Genomic DNA, 24722 nt, shown 5'->3' on the forward strand with positions numbered 1-24722 from the left:
AAAACAAAAACAATCCATGTCTCTCTCTCTCTCTCTCTCTCTCTCTCTCTCTCTCTCTCAGGAGAGTAAGGCACGACTGTTACACAAATTTAGTCAAAAGTATGAGAGGAGGAGGAGGAGGAGGAGGAGGAGGAGGAGGAGGAGGAGGAGGAGGAGGAGGAGGAGGAGGAGGAGAAGGAAAAAAGAGGAGAGGAGGAGGGATAGAGGGAGGAGAGGATGATGAATGTTAAAAAGGACAAGAAAAGAAAGAAAATTTGGAGGCGGGAAAGGAGAACGACAAGGAAAAAGGAGGAGGAGGAGGAGGAGGAGGAGGAGGAGGAGGAGGAGGAGGAGGAGAAGGAAGATAAAGGAGGAAAGAAAGGGAGACAAAAGTTTACAACACCTTGAGAGAGAGAGAGAGAGAGAGAGAGAGAGAGAGAGAGAGAGAGAGAGAGAGAGAGAGAGAGAGAGAGAGAGAGAGAGAATGGTGGTAGCTTTCTTTGTCTCCTGTCGTCTACGAGAAAAAGGAGGAGGAGGAGGAGGAGGAGGAGGAGGAGGAGGAGGAGGAGGAGGAGGAGGAGGAGGAGGAGGAGGAGGAGGAGGAGGAGGAGGAGGAGGAGGAGGAGGAGGGTACACACAGAGAACACAAGATTAATTAACCTGTTTTAAGTCGATTTAAACCAAACAAATTTAACTTCTAATTCAATTTCAACGCTTGGATTTTGTTTGTCTGCCTGTCCGTGTGTTTGTGTTTTGTATGTACACATGTTTGTTTGTTTGTTGTGTTTGCTTCACTGTCTGTTTCCTTGTTTCTCTTTACTTTCTTCCTTCTTTTGTCTGTGTGTTTGTTTTTCTGTTTGTTTGTCTATCATTTTGTCTGTGTACGTCATTGTTTGTCTGTCTGTCTCTTTTTTACTGTTTATCTGTTTGTTTATTTATCTGTTTATCTTTTTTGCTTCTCTGCTTTTCTTTTTGCCTCTCTTCTCATCTACCTTTCTGTTTACTTGTTTGACTTTCTGACTGTTTATATTCGTGTCACCTTGTCTCTTTATATATCTAGCTCTTAATTTATCTGTCACGTTTATATACCTGTTTTATCTATCAATCTTGCCTTTCCATGTCTGTTTATCTGCTTGTCAATGTATCTGTCAGCTTATTTGTCTGTCGATCTGCCTGTCTGTCTCTTTATATATCAACCTCTTAATTTACCTGTCACGTTTATCTATCGTTCTATCTACCTGTTCCTCTTGTCTCTTTCCTGTCTGCTTATCTGCTTGTCAATGTATCTGTCAGTTTTGTTGTCTGTCGACCTGCCTGTCTGTCTACACTTGAATAAACCTGGTTAATTAATTGTCAGTCTTTATATTGTATCTACTAGTTAGTCCACCTCTGCCTCCATCTACCTGTTAGTGCAGGGGTTCTCAAACTTTTTCTCGTTAAGTACCCCCTGAGTTATAAGACCATCTTCCCGAGCCCCCAATAATCTGACAATGAACAGAATGGCAATTTATATATATATATATATATATATATATATATATATATATATATATATATATATATATATATATATATATATATCATATGAAAATGAAACGCAGTTATAACATAATATAATATGATATAAGAATAATCAATACGCAATTGAAAACACCAAACAAAATGTGCTGGAGACAGGGGCAACAACTCCGATGTGTATCAATGTGTGTCTGCTAGCTGACTGTCCAGTCCACCTAACCGTCTCCCCACCCTCACTCACAGTTGCTGTTTTTAAAGTAAACCGACACGATATGGCGCGCCTCTTCATTACACACACACACACACACACACACACACACACACACACACACACACACACACACACACACACACCAAATTCAACTATTGGTAATCAACGCTGTAAATTTAGAAACCAGCGTAGAACAGTGAGATTGCAGGAACACACACTGCTAGCACTGAATTTCATAATCCACAACTACCACTATTTAAAATATATTTTTCGTCAGCCATCTAAGTACCCCTAGAAATCTTCTTGTGAACCCCTGGGGGTTCGCGAACCTTAGTTTGAGAACCCCTGTGTTAGTGCCTCAGCTAGTCTACCTTCCGCTATTGACACCTTCAGTACTGGGACGCATTGTTACCTTGATTTTTGGGTATGATTGGACGATTTTTTTAGTGTCTCAGCTAGTTGACCTTCCGCCATTGACACCTTCAGTACTGGCCCACATTTTTACTTTGATATTTTGGGTATAATTGAACGATGTTTTTTTTTTTTTTTTGCATTAGGAAGGCTGCCTTATATGGAAGTTGGAATATTAATGACTAGTCTTTACTACTTTAATCCGCCACATAAGTTTTTTGAAGTTGTATTAAAACGCCAAATAGTAAGCAGAATGAATATGAAAAGGTGTCATGGTACTGAAGGGGTTAACGTGAAACGAGGTGGGTGAAACTAGAGAGAAGTCATTCTGATCTAAAAACTAAAATATATACTAAAGACGAAATGAAATTAAAAAACGAAAAAAATAAGAGACGGCAAATAAACACGAGTAATAAAGGCCTAAAAATAAAGTGAAAGGGAAGTCTGCAAATACACACAAATAACTCTCGTCTCATATAATTAAGTATAAAAAAAGAACAATAGAGAAATGAGTGAAAATAAACATCATTCTAGGAAAGTAGAGAAGATATGAAAAATAATAGAACAGAAAGCAAGACCCTGAAGATAAACACAAATCACTCCAATATTACAAACCAAATGTGATTATGAAAAGTTATTCTGGGAAAATTCAGAAGATATGAAAAATAATAGAAAAAAAAGAAAAGAAAGAGAAGTCTGAAGATAAACACAAATCACTCCAATATTAGAAACCAAACGTGAATATGAAAAGACGGAAATTTGAAAAGCCATCGTCCAAAAATAAAAATCTGAAAGAACAATAGAGTATAAAGAAAAAAAAAAAATGAAAACAAGAGAAGGAAATGAACACGAAAATAAAACAAACAATTCTCATTACCGTGTAAAAAAAAAAAAAAAAAAAAAATAGTCGAAGAGAAAAGAAATAAATGCAAAAACTGGGTATGAAAAATGAAAAAAAAAAAAAAAAGACTTCATTCTTAACCTCTTCAATACCGAGCCGCATTTTTACCTTCATTTTTGGGATTCGATGAGACGATTGTATTTGCATTAGGAAGGTGTATGGAGGTCAAAAAACTAATGGCCAGATTCTTTACTATTCTAATCCCTACATATGTTCCTGAAGCTGTATAGAATCGCCAAATAGTAACCAGAATGAGTAAGAAAATAGGTCCTGGTACTGAAGAGATTATCCACCTCAGTAGCATGACGCGTTCCAATATACATTCTGTTTATTTTTTGACGGTTTAAAACAGCTTCAGAAACTCGTGTGTGGATTAAAATAGTGGAGACTGTGGCCATTTAATCTTCTGACCTTCATAGACCTTTACTAATGTCTATAAAACCGTGTAATCGTACCCAAAACTCATAATAAAAATGCGTCCCAGTACTCAAGGGATTAAGAAGACGAAGGAAGGAGAGAAAAAAAAATATGAATAAAAAATAGACATAAACAATTCTCGTTATAAGTCTGAAAAAATGAAAAAAAAGTAAGAAAAAGAATAGACATAAAAACAAACAGTATAAAAACAGATAAAAAAAAAGAAAAGGAAGAGAGAAAAAAAATAGGAATAAAAATAGACATAAATAATTTTCGTTTAGAAGTTTGAGAAAATGAAAAAAAAAAACTAAAAAAAAAGAATAGAAGACATAAAACAAACAGTACAAAGACACAAAACAATAACAGAGTGTACAAAAAATGCAATATAATCCTGTGCTACTATTTGCCGCCACTCACAGCAGTACAGGGTGGCGCAGAAGTATGGGGGGGACATTACACCTATATTTAAATGCCACACTTACTATCCAATAACAATGACAGTACAGGAAATAGAATGATGCTCTCTCTCTCTCTCTCTCTCTCTCTCTCTCTCTCTCTCTCTCTCTCTCTCATTAATCACCCTTAGCCTTCCCTTCCATCTTTTCCTTCTCTGTTTCTTTCTTATTTCTCTTCTTTTTCTCAAGTTGTTTGTTACGTTTATTTCATTATTTCCTCCATCCATCCTGTTTATCACGTAATTACTCTCCCATTTATCTTACCTCTCCACCTGACTCCTGTCTCTCTCTCTCTCTCTCTCTCTCTCTCTCTCTCTCTCTCTCTCTCTCTCTCTCTCTCTCTCTCTCTCTCTCTCTCTCTCTCTCTCTCATAATATTCTCTGTACACTGCGACGCAAAACTCCTTGTATTCATCTTAACTTAATCTCTCTCTCTCTCTCTCTCTCTCTCTCTCTCTCTCTCTCTCTCTCTCTCGCAGTCTTTCCCCCTCCTGCTGCACGTCACAGAATTGTATCAAATTTATATATAACCAGCACGTCTGAAGCCACCCTCGTTTTCCTTCACTGCATGTGTCTAAATGAGAAAAAATAGTGATGATGTTTAGAAGCCGAAAAAAAGTGAAAAAAGTGAAATTTTGAGATCTCCTTCACTTCATAAGGTGGAGGAAAAACAAGAGTAGGAAAAGAGTTGTGGAGTTTAAGGGTAAAAGAGGATGGAAGGTTTTTAAGTGTATTTTGGTTGACTCTTGCATGAGGGAGGAGGGCAAAATAAGGGTGACAGAATGTAGCTTTGTGCAGTTGAGGCAGAGGGAGAACTGGAAAGCAGGAAGTTATGTAATTTCAAATATACATGCACACACACACACACACACACACACACACACACACACACACACACACACTCTCTCTCTCTCTCTCTCTCTCTCTCTCTCTCTCTCTCTCTCTCTCTCTCTCTCTCTCTCTCTCTCTCTCTCTCTCTCTCTCTCTCTCTCTCTCTCTCTCTCTCTCTCTCTCTCTCTCTCTCTCTATATATATATATATATATATATATATATATATATATATATGTATGTATGTATGTATGTATGTATGTATGTATCTATCAATCTATCTATTCATCTATCTATTTATCTATCTATCTATCTCTCAAGATAAAAAAAAAAAAAATGGAATATGTACAGAGAGGAATATAAAGAAGTGAATGAAAACAAACCAAAGATTAAAATAAAGAAGAGAAAATTAAGACGATAACAACAACAATAATAATAACAATAATAATAATAATAATAATAATAATAATAATAATAATAATAGAAATATAAAAGAACAATACTAATTAAAAACAAAATGCAAAACAAAAACAGCAACACCACCACCACCACCACCACCACCAACAATAACAATAACATAAGGAGAACAAATAAAAAGAGAAATAAAAGGGTGAAGGAAGCTGGAAAAAACGGGAAGGTAATGACGGGAAAATGGCGCCAGTGAAAAGTGATGAATGTCAAAGAAATGGCTGATTAATGTGAAAATGAGGAAGATGGATGAAAAAAGATGATGATAAATTACTGAATAAAGGAGGAGGAGGAGGAGGAGGAGGAGGAGGAGGAGGAGGAGGAGGAGGAAGAGGAAGAGGAGGAGGAGGAGGAAGAGGAGGAGGAGGAGGAGGAGGAGGAGGAGGAGGAGGAGGAGGAGGAGATTAAAGGTAAATTGATAGATAGGTAAGTAGATAGACATATAGATAGATAAATAAATTGATAGAGATAGATAGATAGAAAGATAAATAGATAAATAGGTAGATATGTGCTGGCAAAATAGAGAAAAATAGATAGAGATCAGCAGAGAGAGAGAGAGAGAGAGAGAGAGAGAGAGAGAGAGAGAGAGAGAGAGAGAGAGAGAGAGAGAAAGTGGAACCAATGGCTATTTTTCCTAGAGTCGAGTTTGCCTCTTATTATACAACCCTCTCTCTCTCTCTCTCTCTCTCTCTCTCTCTCTCTCTCTCTCTCTCTCTCTCTCTCTCTCCTCTGACGCCTTCCCCTCTCCCTCTCTCTTCAAATGGCGACGTAAATAACACATTGATGAAATCCGGGAACATTCTCACTCAAGATTACTTGTTATACTCTCTCTCTCTCTCTCTCTCTCTCTCTCTCTCTCTCTCTCTCTCTCTTCTCTCTCTCTCTCTCGTCTTCCCTCCTTACCTTCCTTCATCTTTATCTTCGTCCTTCCTACCTCATTTCTCTTTTACTTTTATTTTACTCTCTCTCTCTCTCTCTCTCTCTCTCTCTCTCTCTCTCTCTCTCTCTCTCTCTCTCTCTCTCTCTCTCTCTCTCTCTCTCTCTCTCTCTCTCTCTCTCTCTCTCTCTCTCTCTCTCTCTCTCTCTCTCTCTCTCCATATTTGCCAGTAGGTGTGCTAATTTTTCTTCTTTCCTTCTCCCAAGTGAAGAAAGAGAGGACGAAGATGGACGAAGGTGGGAGGAGAGAGAGAGAGAGAGAGAGAGAGAGAGAGAGAGAGAGAGAGAGAGAGAGAGAGAGAGAGAGAGAGAGAGAGAGAGAGAGTCATAACACTACTTCACCTTCTAGGAAATTGATTTTGTACACACACGTGAAAACTAATTTGCACACACACACACACACACACACACACACACACACACACACACACACACACACACACACACACACACACACACACACACACGTATCTACCTGTGTACGCGCAAACTAATGTATGTAATTTTCTTTTCTTCTTATTCTCTCTCTCTCTCTCTCTCTCTCTCTCTCTCTCTCTCTCTCTCTCTCTTAGTTTACTGTATTAGGTCTTTTTTTTTTTCTTGTTCCTCCTCCTCCTCCTCCATCTACTTTTCCTCATCATCATCATCTTCACCTCCTCCACCTCCATTCTCTTATTCATTGTTCTTCATTGTCTTGGTTCTTATCATCATCGTCATTATCGTCATTATTGTCATTATTATCATTATTATTATCATCATTATTATTACTATTATTGTTATTATTATGATTATTTTTTATTATTGGCATTATCAATACTATCATTAATACAGTTTTTTTGCTTACTGTTGTTGTTATTGATGCTGATACTCTTGTTATTGTTATTGCTATTCACTCTGCTGTTACTGATACTACTACTACTACTACTACTACTACTACTACTACTACTACTACTACTACTACTACTACTACTGCCACCACCACTACTGCTACTGCTGCTACTGCTGCTGCTGCTGCTGCTGCTGCTGCTGCTGCTGCTGCTGCTGCTGCTGCTGCTGCTGCTGCTGCTGCTGCTGCTGCTGCTGCTGCTGCTGCTGCTGCTACTGCACCACCACTGCTGCTGCTGCTGCTGCTGCTGCTGCTGCTGCTGCTGCTGCTGCTGCTGCTGCTGCTGCTGCTGCTGCTGCTGCTACTGCTGCTGCTGCTGCTGCTGCTGCTGCTGCTGCTGCTACTGCTGCTGCTACTGCTGCTGCTGCTGCTGCTGCTGCTGCTGCTGCTGCTGCTGCTACTGCTGCTATTACTGCTGCTGCTACTAAAACTACTACAATCAACACCGTCAACATCATTACCATCACTATAATCACCACCACCACCACCACTATGACCACCACCACCACCACCACCACCACTACGACAATTCACCACCACTTCTTAAGCAACACCATTCAAATCAGTAATAAAAATTCCCTCTTCTTTTCTTCCACAGATGAAAAAAGAAGAGATGAAGAAGACGCAGACCCTTTCCCCTCTCCTCCTCTTCCTCCTCCCTCTCTTCTCCCCGTGCTCAGTGCCCCAGCGCCTCCTCCTCCTGCTCCTTCTCCTGCTCGCCACTAGTTTGCCTCAAGGTAAGTGAATAAGGAGGGTGGAAATAAGGAATGATTAGAGTAGAGAGATAAAAATGGGAACAGAAGCAGGGGAAAAAATTGCTGAGTTATCATTTTCTTTTGTGATTCTAATGAGACGTGTGTGTGTGTGTGTGTGTGTGTGTGTGTGTGTGTGTGTGTGTGTGTGTGTGTGTGTGTGTGTGTGTGTGTGTGTGTGTGTGTGTGTGTGTGTGTGTAGTCATCTTAACTAGTTTGTAGTAGTAACAGTAGTAGTAGTAGTAGTAGTAGTAGTAGTAGTAGTAGTAGTAGTAGTAGTAGTAGTAGTAGTAGTAGTAGTGTGTGTGTGTGTGTGTGTGTGTGTGTGTGTGTGTGTGTGTGTGTGTGTGTGTGTGTGTGTGTGTGTGTGTGTGTGTGTGTGTGTGTGTGTGTGTGTGTGTGAATTTGCTCTTCTGCTAATTCTTGTCTTTCGAGAAATATACAACTTTTTCCTTGGTATTTCTACACATTATAATTATCATTACCATTATCATTAGTATCATCATCTTCATCATCATCATCATCATCATCATTATCGTAATCATTAATACATTCTCATGTTTTCTAATTACATCCTTCATTTCATTATTCAATTCTTTCTTCTCCTCCTCCTCATCCTCTTCCTCCCCGTTTTCACTCTCCCCGCACTTTCTCTTCCTCTTATTATTTACACTCTTTATCCTCTCCCCCTCCATCTGCTCTTTATCTTCCCTTCCCAGTAATCTCACTTGCCCTCTTCTTCCTCACTATATTCTTCTTCCTTCTCCTTCTCTCTAATTACGAACTAAGAGTCATACCACGTTGAATGCACCACTTTTCCTCGAATCAGCCAGGTTAACCCCTTCGGTACTGGGACGCATTTTTTACCATGAGTTTTGGGTATGATTGGACGTTATTATTTAGATTAGGAAGGATGTATGGAGGTTAGAAGATTGATGGCCGGAGTCTGCAGTATTTTAATCCTAATATAAGTATCTGAAGTTGTATAAAATCACCAAATAGTAAGCAAAATGAATATAGAAACGCGTCATGATGCTGAAGTGGTTAAGCAACGCTGGGTGTGGTTAGTGTCTGGAAGGGTGACCGCCGAGGAAAAGTAGGTGATGGGTGGTGAGGAGCCTTCGCCTTTGCTGTCCCGTGTGTCTTTCTTTATATTACATAATGTAGAAGATTCATGACAGCCTCGTGAAGGTCTGATGCTGTTTGTTCTTTCCTATCTCTCTTTCTCTCTCTCCTTCTCCTCTCCCTCTTTCCTTCTTCTCTTCTTGATATTTCTGTCCTTCTTTTCCTTTCTCTTTTTTTTCTCTCTCTTCTATTTCTTCCTGTTTTCCTTTTTCTTTCTCTTAAAATTTTCCCTTCGTTCTTCTCTTTTTTCTCGTTCTTCTGAATTTCTTCCTTCTCCTCTCCTCCCTCTCTTACTTATTCTTTTCCACCCTTTCTTTCTCCTCTACCTTTCGTAAGCTATCTTATTTCTTTTTCCTCTCCTACTCTTCCTCCTCCTTCTCTTCCCCCTCCTTTTTCTCCTCTTTCTCTCCTTCTTTATTATCTTCCTCCACTCCTATCTTTCATTCCCCTCTTCCTCTCTTAAACTGTCTTTCTCCTTGTCTGTCTTCTCTATCTCCATCTTCGTTCTCCTCTTTCCCTTCTTCCTCTTTCTTCTTTTTCATCTCTTAAACTATCTCCTCGTCTGTGTCTTCTTTTTATCTCCTCCTCCTCCTCCTCCTCCTCCTCCTAATCCCATCTATCAGAAGCCTTTTCTTGCCACTCAATCTCATTTACGAAACCGATATTACTAATCCAAATCAGAAATTAAATCCACTCCCTCCCTTTCTTCCTCTCCCTCTCCCTCTCTCCCTCTCTCCGCTCCCTTTATCTCTCCCTCACAAAGAAACAGATCTGGTCCAAACTCCTCCTTCCTCGATACACAAAGATGAGAGAGAGAGAGAGAGAGAGAGAGAGAGAGAGAGAGAGAGAGAGAGAGAGAGAGAGAGAGAGAGAGAGAGAGAGAGAGAGAGAGAGAGAGAGAGAGAGAGAGAGAGAGAGAGAGAGAGAGAGAGAGAGAGAGAGAAATTTGGTTGGAGTGTTGGTAGTAGTAGTAGTAGTAGTAGTAGTAGTAGTAGTAGTAGTAGTAGTAGTAGTAGTAGTAGTAGTAGTAGTAATAGTATTGTAATTCTTGATAATGGTAGACTGACACAATATTAACAACAACAACAACGACAACAACAACAATAATAGAAAAATAATAATGATGATAATAATAATAATAAAAACAACAACAATAATAATAATAATAACAACAACAACAACAATAATATGAAGGACATACCACCTAAAATCGAACACACACACACACACACACACACACACACACACACCCTCACTTCCTCCTCTCTCCTTCCCCTCTCCTTCCCCCCAACAACCACCACACATTCTCCCTCCCCAATAAATCCCTCCCGGTTCACCCTCCCCAAATACATACAAACACCCCCTCCTCCTCCTCCTCCTCCTCCTCCTCCTCCTCCTCCTCCTCCTCCTCCAACACTATCTATTCTCAAGTTCCAATAATTCTCTTTGAAAATTCTTTGTTTACATTCAGTTGTGGATTCTCTCTCTCTCTCTCTCTCTCTCTCTCTCTCTCTCTCTCTCTCTCTCTCTCTCTCCCTCAGGTTCACGGAAAGGGCAGATGGACAGGAAGAGAAGAGAAAGAGGGAGAGAGAAAATGAAATAATAACTTTTGTAATTTATTTTGGATTAGTTTTGTGATTTTTCTCCGTCGTGGTGTTATCAGCATTATTCATTTGTTGTTGTTGTTGTTGTTGTTGTTGTTGTTGTTGTTTGGTGATGGTGATGTTATTTATGTCTGATTTGGTATTGACTGTGTGAAAATAAATTTGTAGTGTGCTATGTGCTGTGTGTGTGTGTGTGTGTGTGTGTGTGTGTGTGTGTGTGTGTGTGTGTGTGTGTGTGTGTGTGTGTGTGTGTGTGTGTGTGTGTGTGTGTGTGTGTGTGTGTGTGTGTGTGTGTGTGTGTGTGTGTGTTATCCCCAATACAATCACTAGCAGTATTTCTTCCCTCTGTACATTATCACCAGTTATTACTTATCACCATCTTTTATCTATTATTACGATCCCAATATATGAAGGAAAGTGGGAAGACGAGACACTCTAAAATCAAGAAAACTAAAATGAAGGACATGAAATACTGCAAACTGAAAGCACAAATGTAGACCAAGAGTGTTTGTGTATTGCAGCACAAACACTGACACTCCTTACTCTGTGTGTGTGTGTGTGTGTGTGTGTGTGTGTGTGTGTGTGTGTGTGTGTGTGTGTGTGTGTGTGTGTGTGTGTGTGTGTGTGTGTGTGTGTGTGTGTGTGTGTGTGTGTGTGTGTGTGTGTGTGTGTGTGTGCCAGGCGCCGGAGTGAAGATATATTGTGACAGATAGACTAGATAGACAAAGAGGTAAATAAGAATGAATAAATGGAAAAATTAATAAACAAATAAATAAACATACAGACATAAACAGATAAATGGAGATAAAAGAGACAATGATTGATAAATAATGGTAGATAAATAAATAAATAAACATACAAATATAAACAGATAAATATAGGTAAAAAAGAAACAGATGATAGATGGCGATAAATAGATAGACAAATAAAAAAAATATGTAAAATAGATAAATGGATAAATGAATAAACAAATATATAAAGATGAAAATAAAACAAAATAAAAACGGCTCAAAAAGAAATAGATAAATAAATAGTGATAGATAGACAAATAAGTAAATAAATTAAAGAAATGATAAGATAAATGAATAAACAAACAGATAAAGATGAAGACAAAAGATAATAAAAATAACAAACAATGAATAAATATACAAGCAGAATATTAGAAATGGCAATATGGTCGTATATAACTTTCTATTTATCACCCTTACTCTGTCCACCTCACTCATGGTAGAGTTAACCAGTACCTTCATTCCTTCACTTTCACTGGTAAACTTTACAATTCTCTGCATATTACAGTCTTTCCTTCTGCCACTCCTATGCTATCCACCTCACTAGTAAACTTTAGAATGGTCTCTCTCTCTCTTTTCTATAATTATTCTATCCATCTCATCAATGCAAGAGTTAATCAGTATCTTCACTCTTCCACTGGTAAATCTTAGAATGCTCTCTCTTTTTTCGTTTTCTTCTTTTACAGCTATTCTGTCCACCTCACCTATGCAAGAGTTAACCAGTACCCTCACTCCTTTCTGCTTTTCACTGGTAGACTCTGCAACTCTCTCCTTGTTTGTGCATTTTCCACCTCCTGTGACTTGAACTAAATTTAGCGACAAGCACCAAAGCAACTCTGAAACTAAATTGACTGACATATTTCTTTTCCAGCTGGTTTTTCTCTTATTCTTGAGAGAGAGAGAGAGAGAGAGAGAGAGAGAGAGAGAGAGAGAGAGAGAGAGAGAGAGAGAGAGAGAGAGATTAATATTTTTCTTTAGTTTGTCGTTATGCCAGTCAGAGAAATAAAACAGATTAAAATATGAAACGTATAGGACAAGCAAGTCAGTTTGTGGTAATGTAGAGTGACACCTCCTCTTCATCCCACTCACATATCAGAGACGATTGAATATAAACATTAATTAAAGAAGGAGATAGGTTATAATTAGTTCTCAAATAGGTAGACTAAATATAAGCACAGATTAATTAAAAAAAGATAGGTTACCTTGCATTCTCAAATAGGTTTAAGACTAAATATGATAAAAAAAAAGAGAGATTTTACCTGGTTTTCAAATAGACAGACGACTAAGTATAAAAATAAATAAAGGAAAGACATACACAAAGAGATAGATGAATGAAACAGGCTCAGTACTCAGGCTGTTAGTGGCGAGTCATTCAATACTGCAACACATTTTCACCTTGAGATTTGTGTACGATAAGACCATTTTTATTGACATTAGGAAGGGTCTGTGAAGGTCAGAAGATTAATGGCCACAGTCTTCACTATTTTAATCCCCGACATAAGTTTCTGTAGCTGTATAAAATCACCAAATCACTAAGCAGAATTCATTTGGAAATGCATCATAGTACTGAAGGAGTCAAGAGAAGAATAGACGAAGTTACGAGTATGTATGAAGATAACTGGTGGAGAGAGACAGTCATGCTTTATACAGCGACAACCAAGTGTACTTCCTGATGGGTCTATGCAGCAGCCCTTGTTTGTCTAATGTTGTAAGTCCAAAGGGGTAATGTAATGCAAATCAGATACCGTAATACTATAGAGACCCTCAGCCTAAGTGGGCCTTTTTGTTAGGCCTTCTGTTACACTTGCCTTGAGTTTTTACTTGCCTTACGTTCACAAAAAAAATATAAATAGATAAGTATATGAAAAAATAGGTAAACAATAAAAAGAATAAAATTATGTGAGAAAATTATATGTAGAAAGAGACAGTCATGCTTTATTCAGGGACAACCGAGTGTACTTCCTGATGGGTCTATGCAGCAGCCCTTGTTTGTCTAATGTTCTAAGTCCAAGGGGTTAATGTAATGCGAATCAGATACCGTAACACTACACTCTCTAGGGACACTCAACTTAAGTGGGCGTTTTTGTTACGCCTTTTGATACACTTGGCTAATTTTTTTTTTTTACTTGTCTGATGTTCACAAAAAAAAAATATATATATATAAATAGATAAGCAAATGAAAAAAATGTATATACAAACAACAACAACAACAACAACAACAACAACAACAACAACTACTACTACTACTACTACTACTACTACTACTACAGCAACAACTACTACTAAAAATTGCAGCAATAACAACTACTACAACAGCAACAACTAAAAAAATTTCCATTAACAAGAGAGAGAGAGAGAGAGAGAGAGAGAGAGAGAGAGAGAGAGAGAGAGAGAGAGAGAGAGAGAGAGAGAGAGAGAGAGATTGCAAGCTCACGTGCCAGAAAGGGGGAAGAAGTGTTTCCAAGAACGAACAAAAACCAACAAATAAATAAAGAAAGAAAGCAAATAACCAAATATAATAAAAAGTACAGTGCATAGAAAAAAAATGGGAAAAAAAATAAAAAAGGAAAAAAAAAAAATTGAACCCCCCAAAAAAGGAAAAAAAAAAAATAAATAAAAAAATAAAAACAAGAAAGAGAAAGAAAAGAAAACGGAAATGAGAATAAACGAAAGTAGTAAAAAAAAAAAAAAAAAAAGTGAAATAGTAAAAGAACAAAAGAACAAACACTCAACACAAAAAGACACGAAACGAAACGAAACAAAATGAAACACTAAAACACAAACAAATATAAGTGAAAAATAACACTGCACTCTCTCTCTCACAAACAAACACACACACACACACACACACACACACACACACACACACACACACACACACACACACACACACACGGACAGAGTAGCAAGAACTACGGGAGAGAGAGAGAGAGAGAGAGAGAGAGAGAGAGAGAGAGAGAGAGAGAGAGAGAGAGAGAGAGAAGCGAACTATCGAACTCACTCACTCACTCATTTTCTCTCTCTCTCTCTCTCTCTCTCTCTCTCTCTCTCTCTCTCTCTCGCTCACCCCAGCCCAGGAAAGGCCAGCAAATCCCGTTCACTTTGTCATTAATTTGTGCAAGACTTGAGGGAGTATTGGAGATTAAGAGAATATTGGCGATGTGTTGAGACGCGAGCAGGTGATCAGACCAGCCAAGAGGTGTAGATCCCCAGGCCTTACACGCCAGAGTGACTGCTAAACCCCGTGTGTGTGTGTGTGTGTGTGTGTGTGTGTGAGAGAGAGAGAGAGAGAGAGAGAGAGAGAGAGAGAGAGAGAGAGAGAGAGAAAGGCGAACTATCGAACTCACTCACTCACACACACACACACTCTCTCTCTCTCTCTCTCTCTCTCTCACTCCCCCTATTCTTGCTACTTTGTCCAGGTGTGTGTGTGTGTGTGTGTGTTTCACTGTTTGATCTGCTGCAGTCTCTGACGAGACAGCCAGACGTTACCCTTCGGAACGAGCTCAGAGCTCATTATTTCCTATCTTGGGATAGGCCTGAGACCAGGCACACACCACACACCGGGACAACAAGGTCACAACTCCTCGATTTACATCCCGTACCTACTCACTGCTAGGTGAACAGGGGCTACACGTGAAAGGAGACACACCCAAATATCTCCACCCGGTCGGGGAATCGAAACCCGGTCCTCTGGCTTGTGAAGCGCAGCGCTCTAACCACTGAGCTACCGGTGTGTGTGTGTGTGTGTGTGTGTGTGTGTGTGTGTGTGTGTGTGTGTGTGTTGAGGGTAGTAGTGGTGGTGGGGGGGTGCGGTAAAGGAAAGAGGAAGAGATGAAAAGATAGAGAGATAGGCAAGTAGATGTACAGATTTCACGAGATGAGTGTTAGGTTAAGTTAGACAGACAAATGGTGACAGAAAAGTGACAGGAGTTGGTGGTACAGTGGCTAAGGCTCTCGATTCACATATGGGAGGTCCGTGGTTCTATTCCCAGGACTTCCTTGCTCTTCTTTGCAGTGGCATCTGTTAACCTGACAGTGAGTTGAGACCAGGTGTCAGTCGGGAAAAAAATTGCTGGTGTGAGCTAGGAATAAATTACTGAAAAAATACACGTGTCTTGTCATTCCCTGCCTGTATGTTACCGGGGGGTTAGTGGGGTAGCAGAATGCCTAGCTGCTCATATCCAAGAACAAAGACTTTATCTACTATGAGAATGGTCATAGAGGACGTGAGTAGCGGATTTCCTTCAAGCATATCCTCTTCGCGTCTTTGTTCTTGCCTCTGACCCGCTAGGCATTCCTACCCACTACCATCCCAGTGGATCACGTGCAGTGTAAGACATTTCCCAAGGCTTGGTCGTTAGTGTGTAGTGTTAATGTGTCAGTCAATATACAGCACGTGGCGCTTCAGCTGATAAGGTTGTCAATGATTAATCCGAATATGATCATTATCGTCATGAATGTTATAGAGAGGACACACACACACACACACACACACACACACACACACACACACACACAGAGAGAGAGAGAGAGTCCTTATCCTTATCATTTGACTGTATTTCCAATTCATATTGATAACAAATCTTTTATTTCTTTCATATTTTTCAAGCAATATTGAATTTCTAAAGTTAAATTTATACAGTCATCATTTAAACATTTCACAACGGTATATATATTCTCTCTCTCTCTCTCTCTCTCTCTCTCTCTCTCTCTCACCCACACACCTAGTCTCTGTTACATACTATTGTGTCACTGACTTTTAAAACCTTTGCACAGAGTAACGCTGCCGCAGCATTTCCGCCACAGCCGCGGTACGTTTGTAAGGAAATGCGATTTGTTTACCTGTGTAACCTGCTGCCGTGCAAATAAATAAAAACAGTAAATGAATAATAAATAGATGAATAGATAAATAAATAAATAATATAGATAAATAAATAAATAGATAAATAAATGAATAAAGGAATAAATAAGGTTTCATAAGATCTAGATTTCGAACATGGAAAAAAAGCAATTTGAGAATAAAATAAAGACAAGAATTGGAATGAACGTGTTTAATACAATGTTTCAGAGCTCATACATTCCAGCATCAATCTTAATAATATAAAAACATCCCAATTATGAGAAAAAAAAATATATGTGTATGATGGCTAACATAAAAGATTCAATTATGTGTAAAGCATAAGGAATTTCAGCATCAGCCTTCATAAAAGATAAAATAATTCAAAATAAAAAGAAAAAAACATGTACAAGATTAGATTAAGTGAAAAGCAAAAGAAAATTTACAAACGACGAAGGGAAAGGAGAAGAGAAAGAGAGGAGGTTGGTAAGGGCATAAATGAGAATGTTGAGGCGTCTTGTGAACAGCTGTGAGTTTTATGTTTTAGTGTGTTTTGGGATGTTCTAGTGTGTTTTATGGGTGTTTTCGGGAGTGTTTCTGGGTGTTTTCAGGTGTTATGGTGTGCTTTTTAAGTGTTTTGCTGTGTTTTTTGGACGTTTTGGTGTGTTCTGGTGTGTTTAAGAGTGTCTTGTGAACAGCTGTGAGTTTTGCCAAGAAGGTGAGAAGTGACTTATTATTAATCCATCATTGCCATCACTGTTATGCACGGGTTCCAATGCTGGCCAAGGTCTGGGGGTAGGAAGGGCACGCCACTCCAGGTTACGGTTCAATAATCCCAAGTTCTGATACACTAGGAAAGCCAGACGCAGAGGTGAAAGGAATATACATCATCCTTGTTCCATGGTGGCTTGACTGCATTACCGCCGTTTGATTTACAGTATTAACTTATATTACCAAAAGTTGATTTATATGCAGACGTGTACCACTAGTGTTGGAGATAGTGTCATTTTTATGGCGGTGTGACAATACCGCTGACTGACTTACGATGGTGACTTGTATTACCGGTATTTCATGGAGAGTTACAATACCGGTGCTTTACGAGGAGTGACAATACCGGTGACTGACTTACGATGGTGACTTGTATTACCGGTGCTTCTCTCACGTATACATAGTGACTCGAATTCTGAAAAGTCTACGTATCGTTTACTACATTTTTCACGCGACGGTATATTGCAAAAAGAAATGACGAGCTGTTTTAAATATTCCATGCAAAGTTTAGTTTCAGACAACCCCCTTTTACCACTCACACACCCAGCTAACTCTTGATGTATTGGGGTTTCTAATATAACAATTTATCAGTCACTTAAACACTCCAACACCTTATCATATCTGTCATTATAACGATCCTATTCTGAAACCCCCGCGTCGCACCTCCACTACATTAACTCCTTCTATACTGAGACGCATTTTTAACCATGATTTTTGTGGTGTGATTAGACGATTTTATATATATCAGAAAGGGTCTATGGAGGTCAGAAGAATAATAGTCAGTCTTACTATTCTAATCCCAACATATGTTTCTAACGCTGTATAAAATCGCCAAATAGTAACCAGAATGAATATGAAAACGCGTCCTGTCACTGAAAGGGTTCAAAGGATTCTAGTAGAAGTTACGTGGTTTTCTGTTAACAGATTAGCAATATTTCTACATTGCTAGCAGGAGAAACCTTCGGAAACAGTGAAGTGACATGGATTTTTAAAGGATTCTATTGATTTTTTAAGGTTTAGCAATATATTAACAAATTTTCTGCATTCTTAACAGGAAAAGACTTGAGAACATGAGTAATTATCTGTGTGGCGCTGGGAAATAGTCGTGGTGAGAACGCAGAGGGCTTCAGAATACGAACACAAATCTTATTTCCTTCCATTGGCTCGGCAGGCATAAGAGGCACAGGTCTCGTGGTTCCAGGGCTCGATACGCGTGTGCACCTCATGAAAGAGCAGACTTTGTTGCTTCATTGTAATCGTTGGTGCAGCCACACAATTATTATTCATACATCTATTCTGAGCAGTGTTTATTTGAATTGCCTTTATTTACACTCACGCTCTACAGTATGCTTATAATCTATTTCTTTCTCTAATGAGATTACTATCATTCCATGTATTTTGTAGTCAATAAACTATACTGTATGTTGAAGTATGAATCCAGCTGGTATTAATACAATGACTTTGGTTCATTATTCGATACAGGCACCATGACTGACTAACTTTTATCACGTCATTATTGTTTGATGTATCTGTGGTCAGTAAATTATACAACATATGAAACTATGAATCCAGCAGGTATTTTAGTTTATTTTCGTTCATCATGAAACACAGCCAGTCTATATTTACTACACCTCATGTTTTATCATATTATTATTGTTGTTTGATGTATTTGTGGCTAGCAAGCTGTACTGTACTATGAACTATAAATACGTACGTTAGTGGCAGACTATTTAACACGAGTCCACACATCTGTTCCTTTCTCAGTGTTATTCTGTCGCACGCACACACAAAGGAAATAGGAAAAAAAATAATAAATAAGTAAAAATAAATAAATAAAATGAACAAAATAACACAGATTCAGAACCTACAACACTGACAGTCTCACTATCGCCACTATCAGGAACAACATCCATCACTATCCTATCACAACCCTCTCACTCAAGCTGCTCCAACACACACACACACAAAAAGAAAAGAAAAAAAAATCCATTCATAACTATTGTATTATTCGTTATCATAAGGACCACCACCACCACCACCACCACTACCACCACCACCACCACTAACAACAGCAACAAAAGCATTACATTTCTCGTGAATTTCTGTCGTTCCAACTGAGCTACGTGTGTCTGACCTGACCTATTGTATTGGAAGAGCCTGTTATTTGACCTGCCTCTGTTTTTATGCTCTGTGTGTGTGTGTGTGTGTGTGTGTGTGTGTGTGTGTGTGTGTGTGTGTGTGTGTGTGTGTGTGTGTTTTGCTTTATTGGCAAATCCTCCTTTAGTTGTGCAACCTTCCGTTTGTATGTCATTGATTTGTTGATGTGTGTGTGTGTGTGTGTGTGTGTGTGTGTGTGTGTGTGTGTGTGTGTGTGTGTGTGTGTGTGTGTGTGTGTGTGTGTGTGTGTGTGTGTGAGTGAGAGAGAGAGAGAGAGAGAGAGAGAGAGAGAGAGAGAGAGAGAGAGAGAGAGAGAGAGAGAGAGAGAGAGAGAGAGAGAGAGAGAGAGAGAGAGAGAGAGAGAGAGAGAGAGAGAGAGAGAGTAGTGGCAGTAGTAGTAGTAGCAGTAGTAGTAGCAGCAGTAGCAGCAGCAGCAGCAGCAGTAGCAGCAGTAGTAGTAGTAGTAGTAGTAGTAGTAGTAGTAGTAGTAGTAGTAGTAGTAGTAGTAGTAATAACAATAATAATAATAATAATAATAATAATAATAATAATAATAATAATAATAATAATAATAATAATAATAATAATAATAATAATAATAATAACAAAAACAACAACAACAGCCAAACCAGAGCAGGGTGAATAGCTGAACAGGGGAGGCTGGCAGAGAGGCGAGACTGGGCGGGGCAGGGCGGGGCTAGAGAGGTTAGAAAGCCTGGCTGGTCTGCAAACACAACCCGGCAGGGAGTTAAAATATCATCACGCCATCCATTGTTCCGCACCGTTCCGCCCGTCTTGGTGAGGCCAGGCGAGGGTACCGGCCACTCCACAATCCAACACGCATATTGTTCTTATTCTGCGTCCTCTTCTTCCTCTTATTATAATTTTTCCTGTTCTTCTATTTCCTCTGATTCTTTTTTATTGTTCTTATTCTGCGCCCTCTTCTTCCTCCTCTTTTTCCTCTAATTATCATTATTCCTGTTCTTTTGGTTCCTCTTCTTCTTCTTCTTCTTCTTATTTTATTCTAGTATCTCTTACTATTCTTAGTCTTATTCTCTCTCTTCTTCTCAATGTTGTTGTTATCATTGTTGTTGTTTTCTTCTTGTTCTCCCTCCTTCTCCTCCTCCACTTCTGCTCCTTCTTGTCTCTTTCCTCTGGTACTTTTTTTCTCTTCACATCATTTCAACATTTTCGTGATCGACATTCTCTATCACACCTGGTGAGCTCTGGTACACTGTGGAACCTCCTGTTTGCTTCTGTATTTCCTCCTTCCCATGACTTGTAGAACGCCGTGGTAGAGTGGAACCATGCGTGCTTTGGGGTCCGAGGGGTCTCCAAGCGCACGGGTTTGAATCCTGTCCACGGTCTGAGTGCAGGTTGGGCTTCCTCACTCGGGGCAACGGTTTCCTAGCAGGTGGGCTTTGAGATAGGAGGTACCACAAAAAAGTATCCCTTTTAGCCCATAAATCCCCGTGAAAAGCCCGCATGAAAAAAAAAAAAAAAACAGGACTCTTTCAAGGATAGATTGTCTTTACCAGAGGTTCTGAACTTTTGTTGTTTAGCGGCGCACTAATGATACAGCCTGGACTTTGACGACGCACCAACTCTACAGTGAGTGTAATATAGAAGCTTGCTACATATGCCACCGACAGAAAAGTACACATTAGGCCTAAGGTTGGGCATAATGTTAGTACGAGTATGTGTGCACACGTGTCATTATTACAAAGGCAAAGTAATACCGTAATAATAATAATAATAATAATAATAATAATAATAATAATAATAATAATAATAATAATAATAATAATAAAAGTAATGTTAATGATAATTCTAATAATAGGAACAATGATAATGACAATATAATAACAATAATGAAGGAGGAGGTGAAGAGAAACACAGGTGTAGAGAGGTGTGTTTCTGTTCACCTCCTCTAACTTGTCTGAATGTCTGAACAATAACAATAATAATAACAACAACAATAATAATAATAATAATAATAATATAATAATAATAATACGCAATATATCATAATTCTCATCATTATTTTTATTACCATTATCATTATTATTAATTCTATCATTATTACTATTATTATTATTATTATTATTATTATTATTATTATTATCATTATTATTATTGTTGTTGTTTGTATTATCAATGCACAAATTTAAGACGTGGCGCACTTGAAAGTCAGTCGCCGCGCACTTCTGTACAGCAGCTCAGACTGAGAACCACTGCTCTCTAACCTGTTCGGGGACTGGCATTTCAGGGGTCTTTTCGCTTGATTGTTTTTGTTGCCCTTGGCTAGTTTTCCCCTCATACATGAAGTAAAGCTTAAGACACGAATAGATATACACATGGAGGCAGACACACTGACAGACTGACAGGGAGATCGATAGATAGACAGACAGACAGACAGACAGGTAGATGGGCAGTGGGATATACATACAGACATACAGATATACATACTGAAAGACAGGCTGATAGGTTGATACAAACGGCTATAGACAGACTGACAGACAGACAGACAGACAGACAGGTAGATGGACAGTGGGATATACATACAGACATACAGACAGACAGGCTGATAGGTTGATACAGACGGCTACAGAGAGACAGGCAGCTTGACAGACAGATAGACAGACAGAGACACAGACAGACGGAAGGAGAAATGTTGATGAAGTAAAAAATAATGTATAAATAAATGAAACAAAATATGGAAAAGAAACATAAAAAAAACAACAATATCAACTAGAACACCACCATCACCCCCACCACCACCACCACCACCACCCAAAACAACAACAACAATACCAACTAGAACACCACCACCACCACCACCACCAAAACAACAACAACAACAACAATATCAACCACAACAACACCACCACCACCACCACCACCACCACCACCAGCATCAACAACATCAACAACAACAACAACAATATCAACCACAACACCTCCACCACCCCAGTCACAGTAACAACAACAACAATACCAACTAGAACACCACCACCACCACCACCATCACAAAAAACAACAACAACAACAACAACAACAAGCTGCAGAGACAAATATAAAATGGCTCCATAAAATAAATAAAAAAAAAGGCTGAATTATATTATCCGCTGTAAAAATCTTCTCTGATCGCACCTTTTATGGCTTTCTCTCTCTCTCTCTCTCTCTCTCTCTCTCTCTCTCTCTCTCTCTCTCTCTCTCTCTCTCTCTTTTATGTTCATGCACTTTTTTACGATTTATATATTTTTTTTTATTCTCTTTTACTTTCGTTTTGATTTAATTTCATCTTCTAAGTTTGTAATATTTATTCTTTTTTTATTTATCTACGTATTTATTAGCTTCTTTATTTATTTACTTACATATCTATCTATTTTCATTTCCTCTTTTTATTCTCTCTCTCTCTCTCTCTCTCTCTCTCTCTCTCTCTCTCGTGTTACATTTTAAAAGATCTTATTATTTTCTTTTTTTCTTTATTTTTCCTTCTATAATGGGACCGATCGCGATCTGCAATGTAGGTGCCTTCAACCGCCAGATGGGTTAATTATTTCACAGCCAGTTGGTCAACTGGAACGTACTTTTCTGCACGTTTTGTAAATATTAAATGGTTTAATAAAATAGTTATAATCTTTCTAAGAATGTACTCGTGGCATATAAGCTAAAAAAAAGTGGAAATGTTTATATATATGTCGAGCGCTCTTCTTTACTATCTCCATTTCTGGGACAAAAAATAGAAAAGATCATTAATAGGTAAAGCGTAGTTTTAATGCCTTTTTCTTTCCATAAAAATTAATATAAATTATATTCATACAGAAAATCACAATTAATAGTCTTAAGAAATTAACAGTATAAAGGATATTGTCTGACATGCACCGAGATTGTTCTATGGAAACGTAAACAAATCTAGCGTGTTAAGAGCCATCGCCACACTCGCTACACAACGACTTCACTATGGATAACACTATGGATATTAGTGAGGATGAACTTAGAAAATGGACAGTGCCAACTCTGAGAAACTTTCTGAGATCAAAAGGCATACCAAGTTCGCTTGTTGTGATTCAGTTAGGAAAATTCGGTTTCGGTAATGTTGGCCAGGTTATTTCGGCACAGACTCCGAAAATTGTCTTTTTTATAAACGCTACTCAGTGATATTTGCTCTACGCTTTTTGAGTGGAGCATTATTCTATGCAGAAACTCTGACAATTTTGTGATAAGGTATATATGTACTATTAGACTTACAAAAAATATTTTTATGGGACACTGGTACATCCATACTTTGCACCATTAGGAACATATATTTGCATATTTTTATGTCATTTTCAATCAGACACATAGCTAAATAACCAAACGTTTATATTATGAGGTATGTAGGCATGAATATCTGTATATATATTTCTTTAATAGGGCTTCCACAAGGGCGACAGTTCGGCGCGATAGGCAGGACCAACTTGTGAATTAAACCAGCTGGCGAACAATGAAAACTACACAGATAGCGATTGGTGCCATTGACATCTCATTTTTTTTCATAACCTTTTTTCCATAACATTTTTTCATCATTTTTTCCATAACATTTTTTTCATAACATTTATTTTTTCATTTTGAGTTTCACAATGTTGTACTTCTTATCTTTTTTCTTCGTATGAACTTTTTTGTTCTTGGAATGTACGTTTTTTTTATCTTATCTTTATTTTTAATGTACGTTTTATTTAATCTTTGTTTTATCTATTTCCCTCATATTCTTTTTTTCCTTCACTTTTCTGATTATCTAGTCTTTATTTTATCTATTTCCCTCATTTTCTTTTTTTTTCCTTCACTTTTATGTCTATCGAGTCTATTTTATCTTTATTTTATCTATTTCTCATAGTCTTTTTTCTTCACTTTTCTGGTTATCTAGTGTAATATCATGTCTTTGCTCTTTGTTCTATCCTTCCTTTCTTTTATTTACATTGTACGTTATTACATTCTATTCCCACTAACTGACCTGTAAGGGGACTAAGAGTTGAGTGTTTTCCTTTTCTTTTTTCTTTTTCCTCTTGGCCAGTTTCCATCTTCCTACCACTTGACTTCTTTTAAGAGGGAGGTGTCAACACATTTGTCCCTTCATTCTGGCTAACTCTTCTTATGTCTTAGAGAAACAGCATCAAGTGGGCCTTTATATATATTTTTTAACGCTGTGTTGCCCCTGGCTGGCCTTCTCCCCTACATGAAAGAAAGTATAAGCTGAGTGAGTGTTTGGGTGACATTCCTTTTGAGTTGTTGTGGTGTTGTGTGGAGTTGTGTTGTTTTCCCTGCATCCACACTTTATTTATTTATTTATTTATTTTTTTGCTCTTGGTCACTTTCCTCTCATAAATAAAAAAAACTGTTATTTTTTTTCATCACAAAATTTTTTTTTTTTTTTTGCTCTTGATCAGTTTCCTCTCCTAAATAAATAAACAAAAACTAACTATTAATCTTTTTCATCTTAACAAAATCATTGGTTCGCGATATAACGTTCACGGAGTTTTGACGTACACACACACACACACACACACACACACACACACACACACACACACACACACACACACACACACACATAATCGTTATTAGCATTTCTTTCCTCTTTACTTTATTTTATTTTTTTTCCAATTCTCCCATTCCTTCGTTGCCAAACTTCACA

General features: G+C 38.2%; 1 protein-coding gene across 2 annotated transcripts in view; it reads left to right on the forward strand.

Annotated features, from left to right (window-relative positions):
* The first annotated feature begins 7613 nt into the window (after window positions 1–7613).
* Window positions 7614–24722, forward strand: part of LOC123503160 (cell adhesion molecule 3-like) — a 33509-nt gene continuing 16400 nt past the window's right edge. Inside the window, exon 1 of one of the 2 annotated variants that reach the window (XM_045252666.1) lies at window positions 7614–7748. In XM_045252666.1, the coding sequence (XP_045108601.1) occupies window positions 7625–7748 (124 nt within the window). In that variant the 5' untranslated portion in view covers window positions 7614–7624. The remainder of the gene's footprint in view (window positions 7749–24722) is intronic. The other variant, XM_045252667.1, reaches the window with a different exon arrangement.

Source organism: Portunus trituberculatus, chromosome 13, assembly GCF_017591435.1.
Source record: "Portunus trituberculatus isolate SZX2019 chromosome 13, ASM1759143v1, whole genome shotgun sequence".
NCBI lineage: Eukaryota > Metazoa > Arthropoda > Malacostraca > Decapoda > Portunidae > Portunus > Portunus trituberculatus.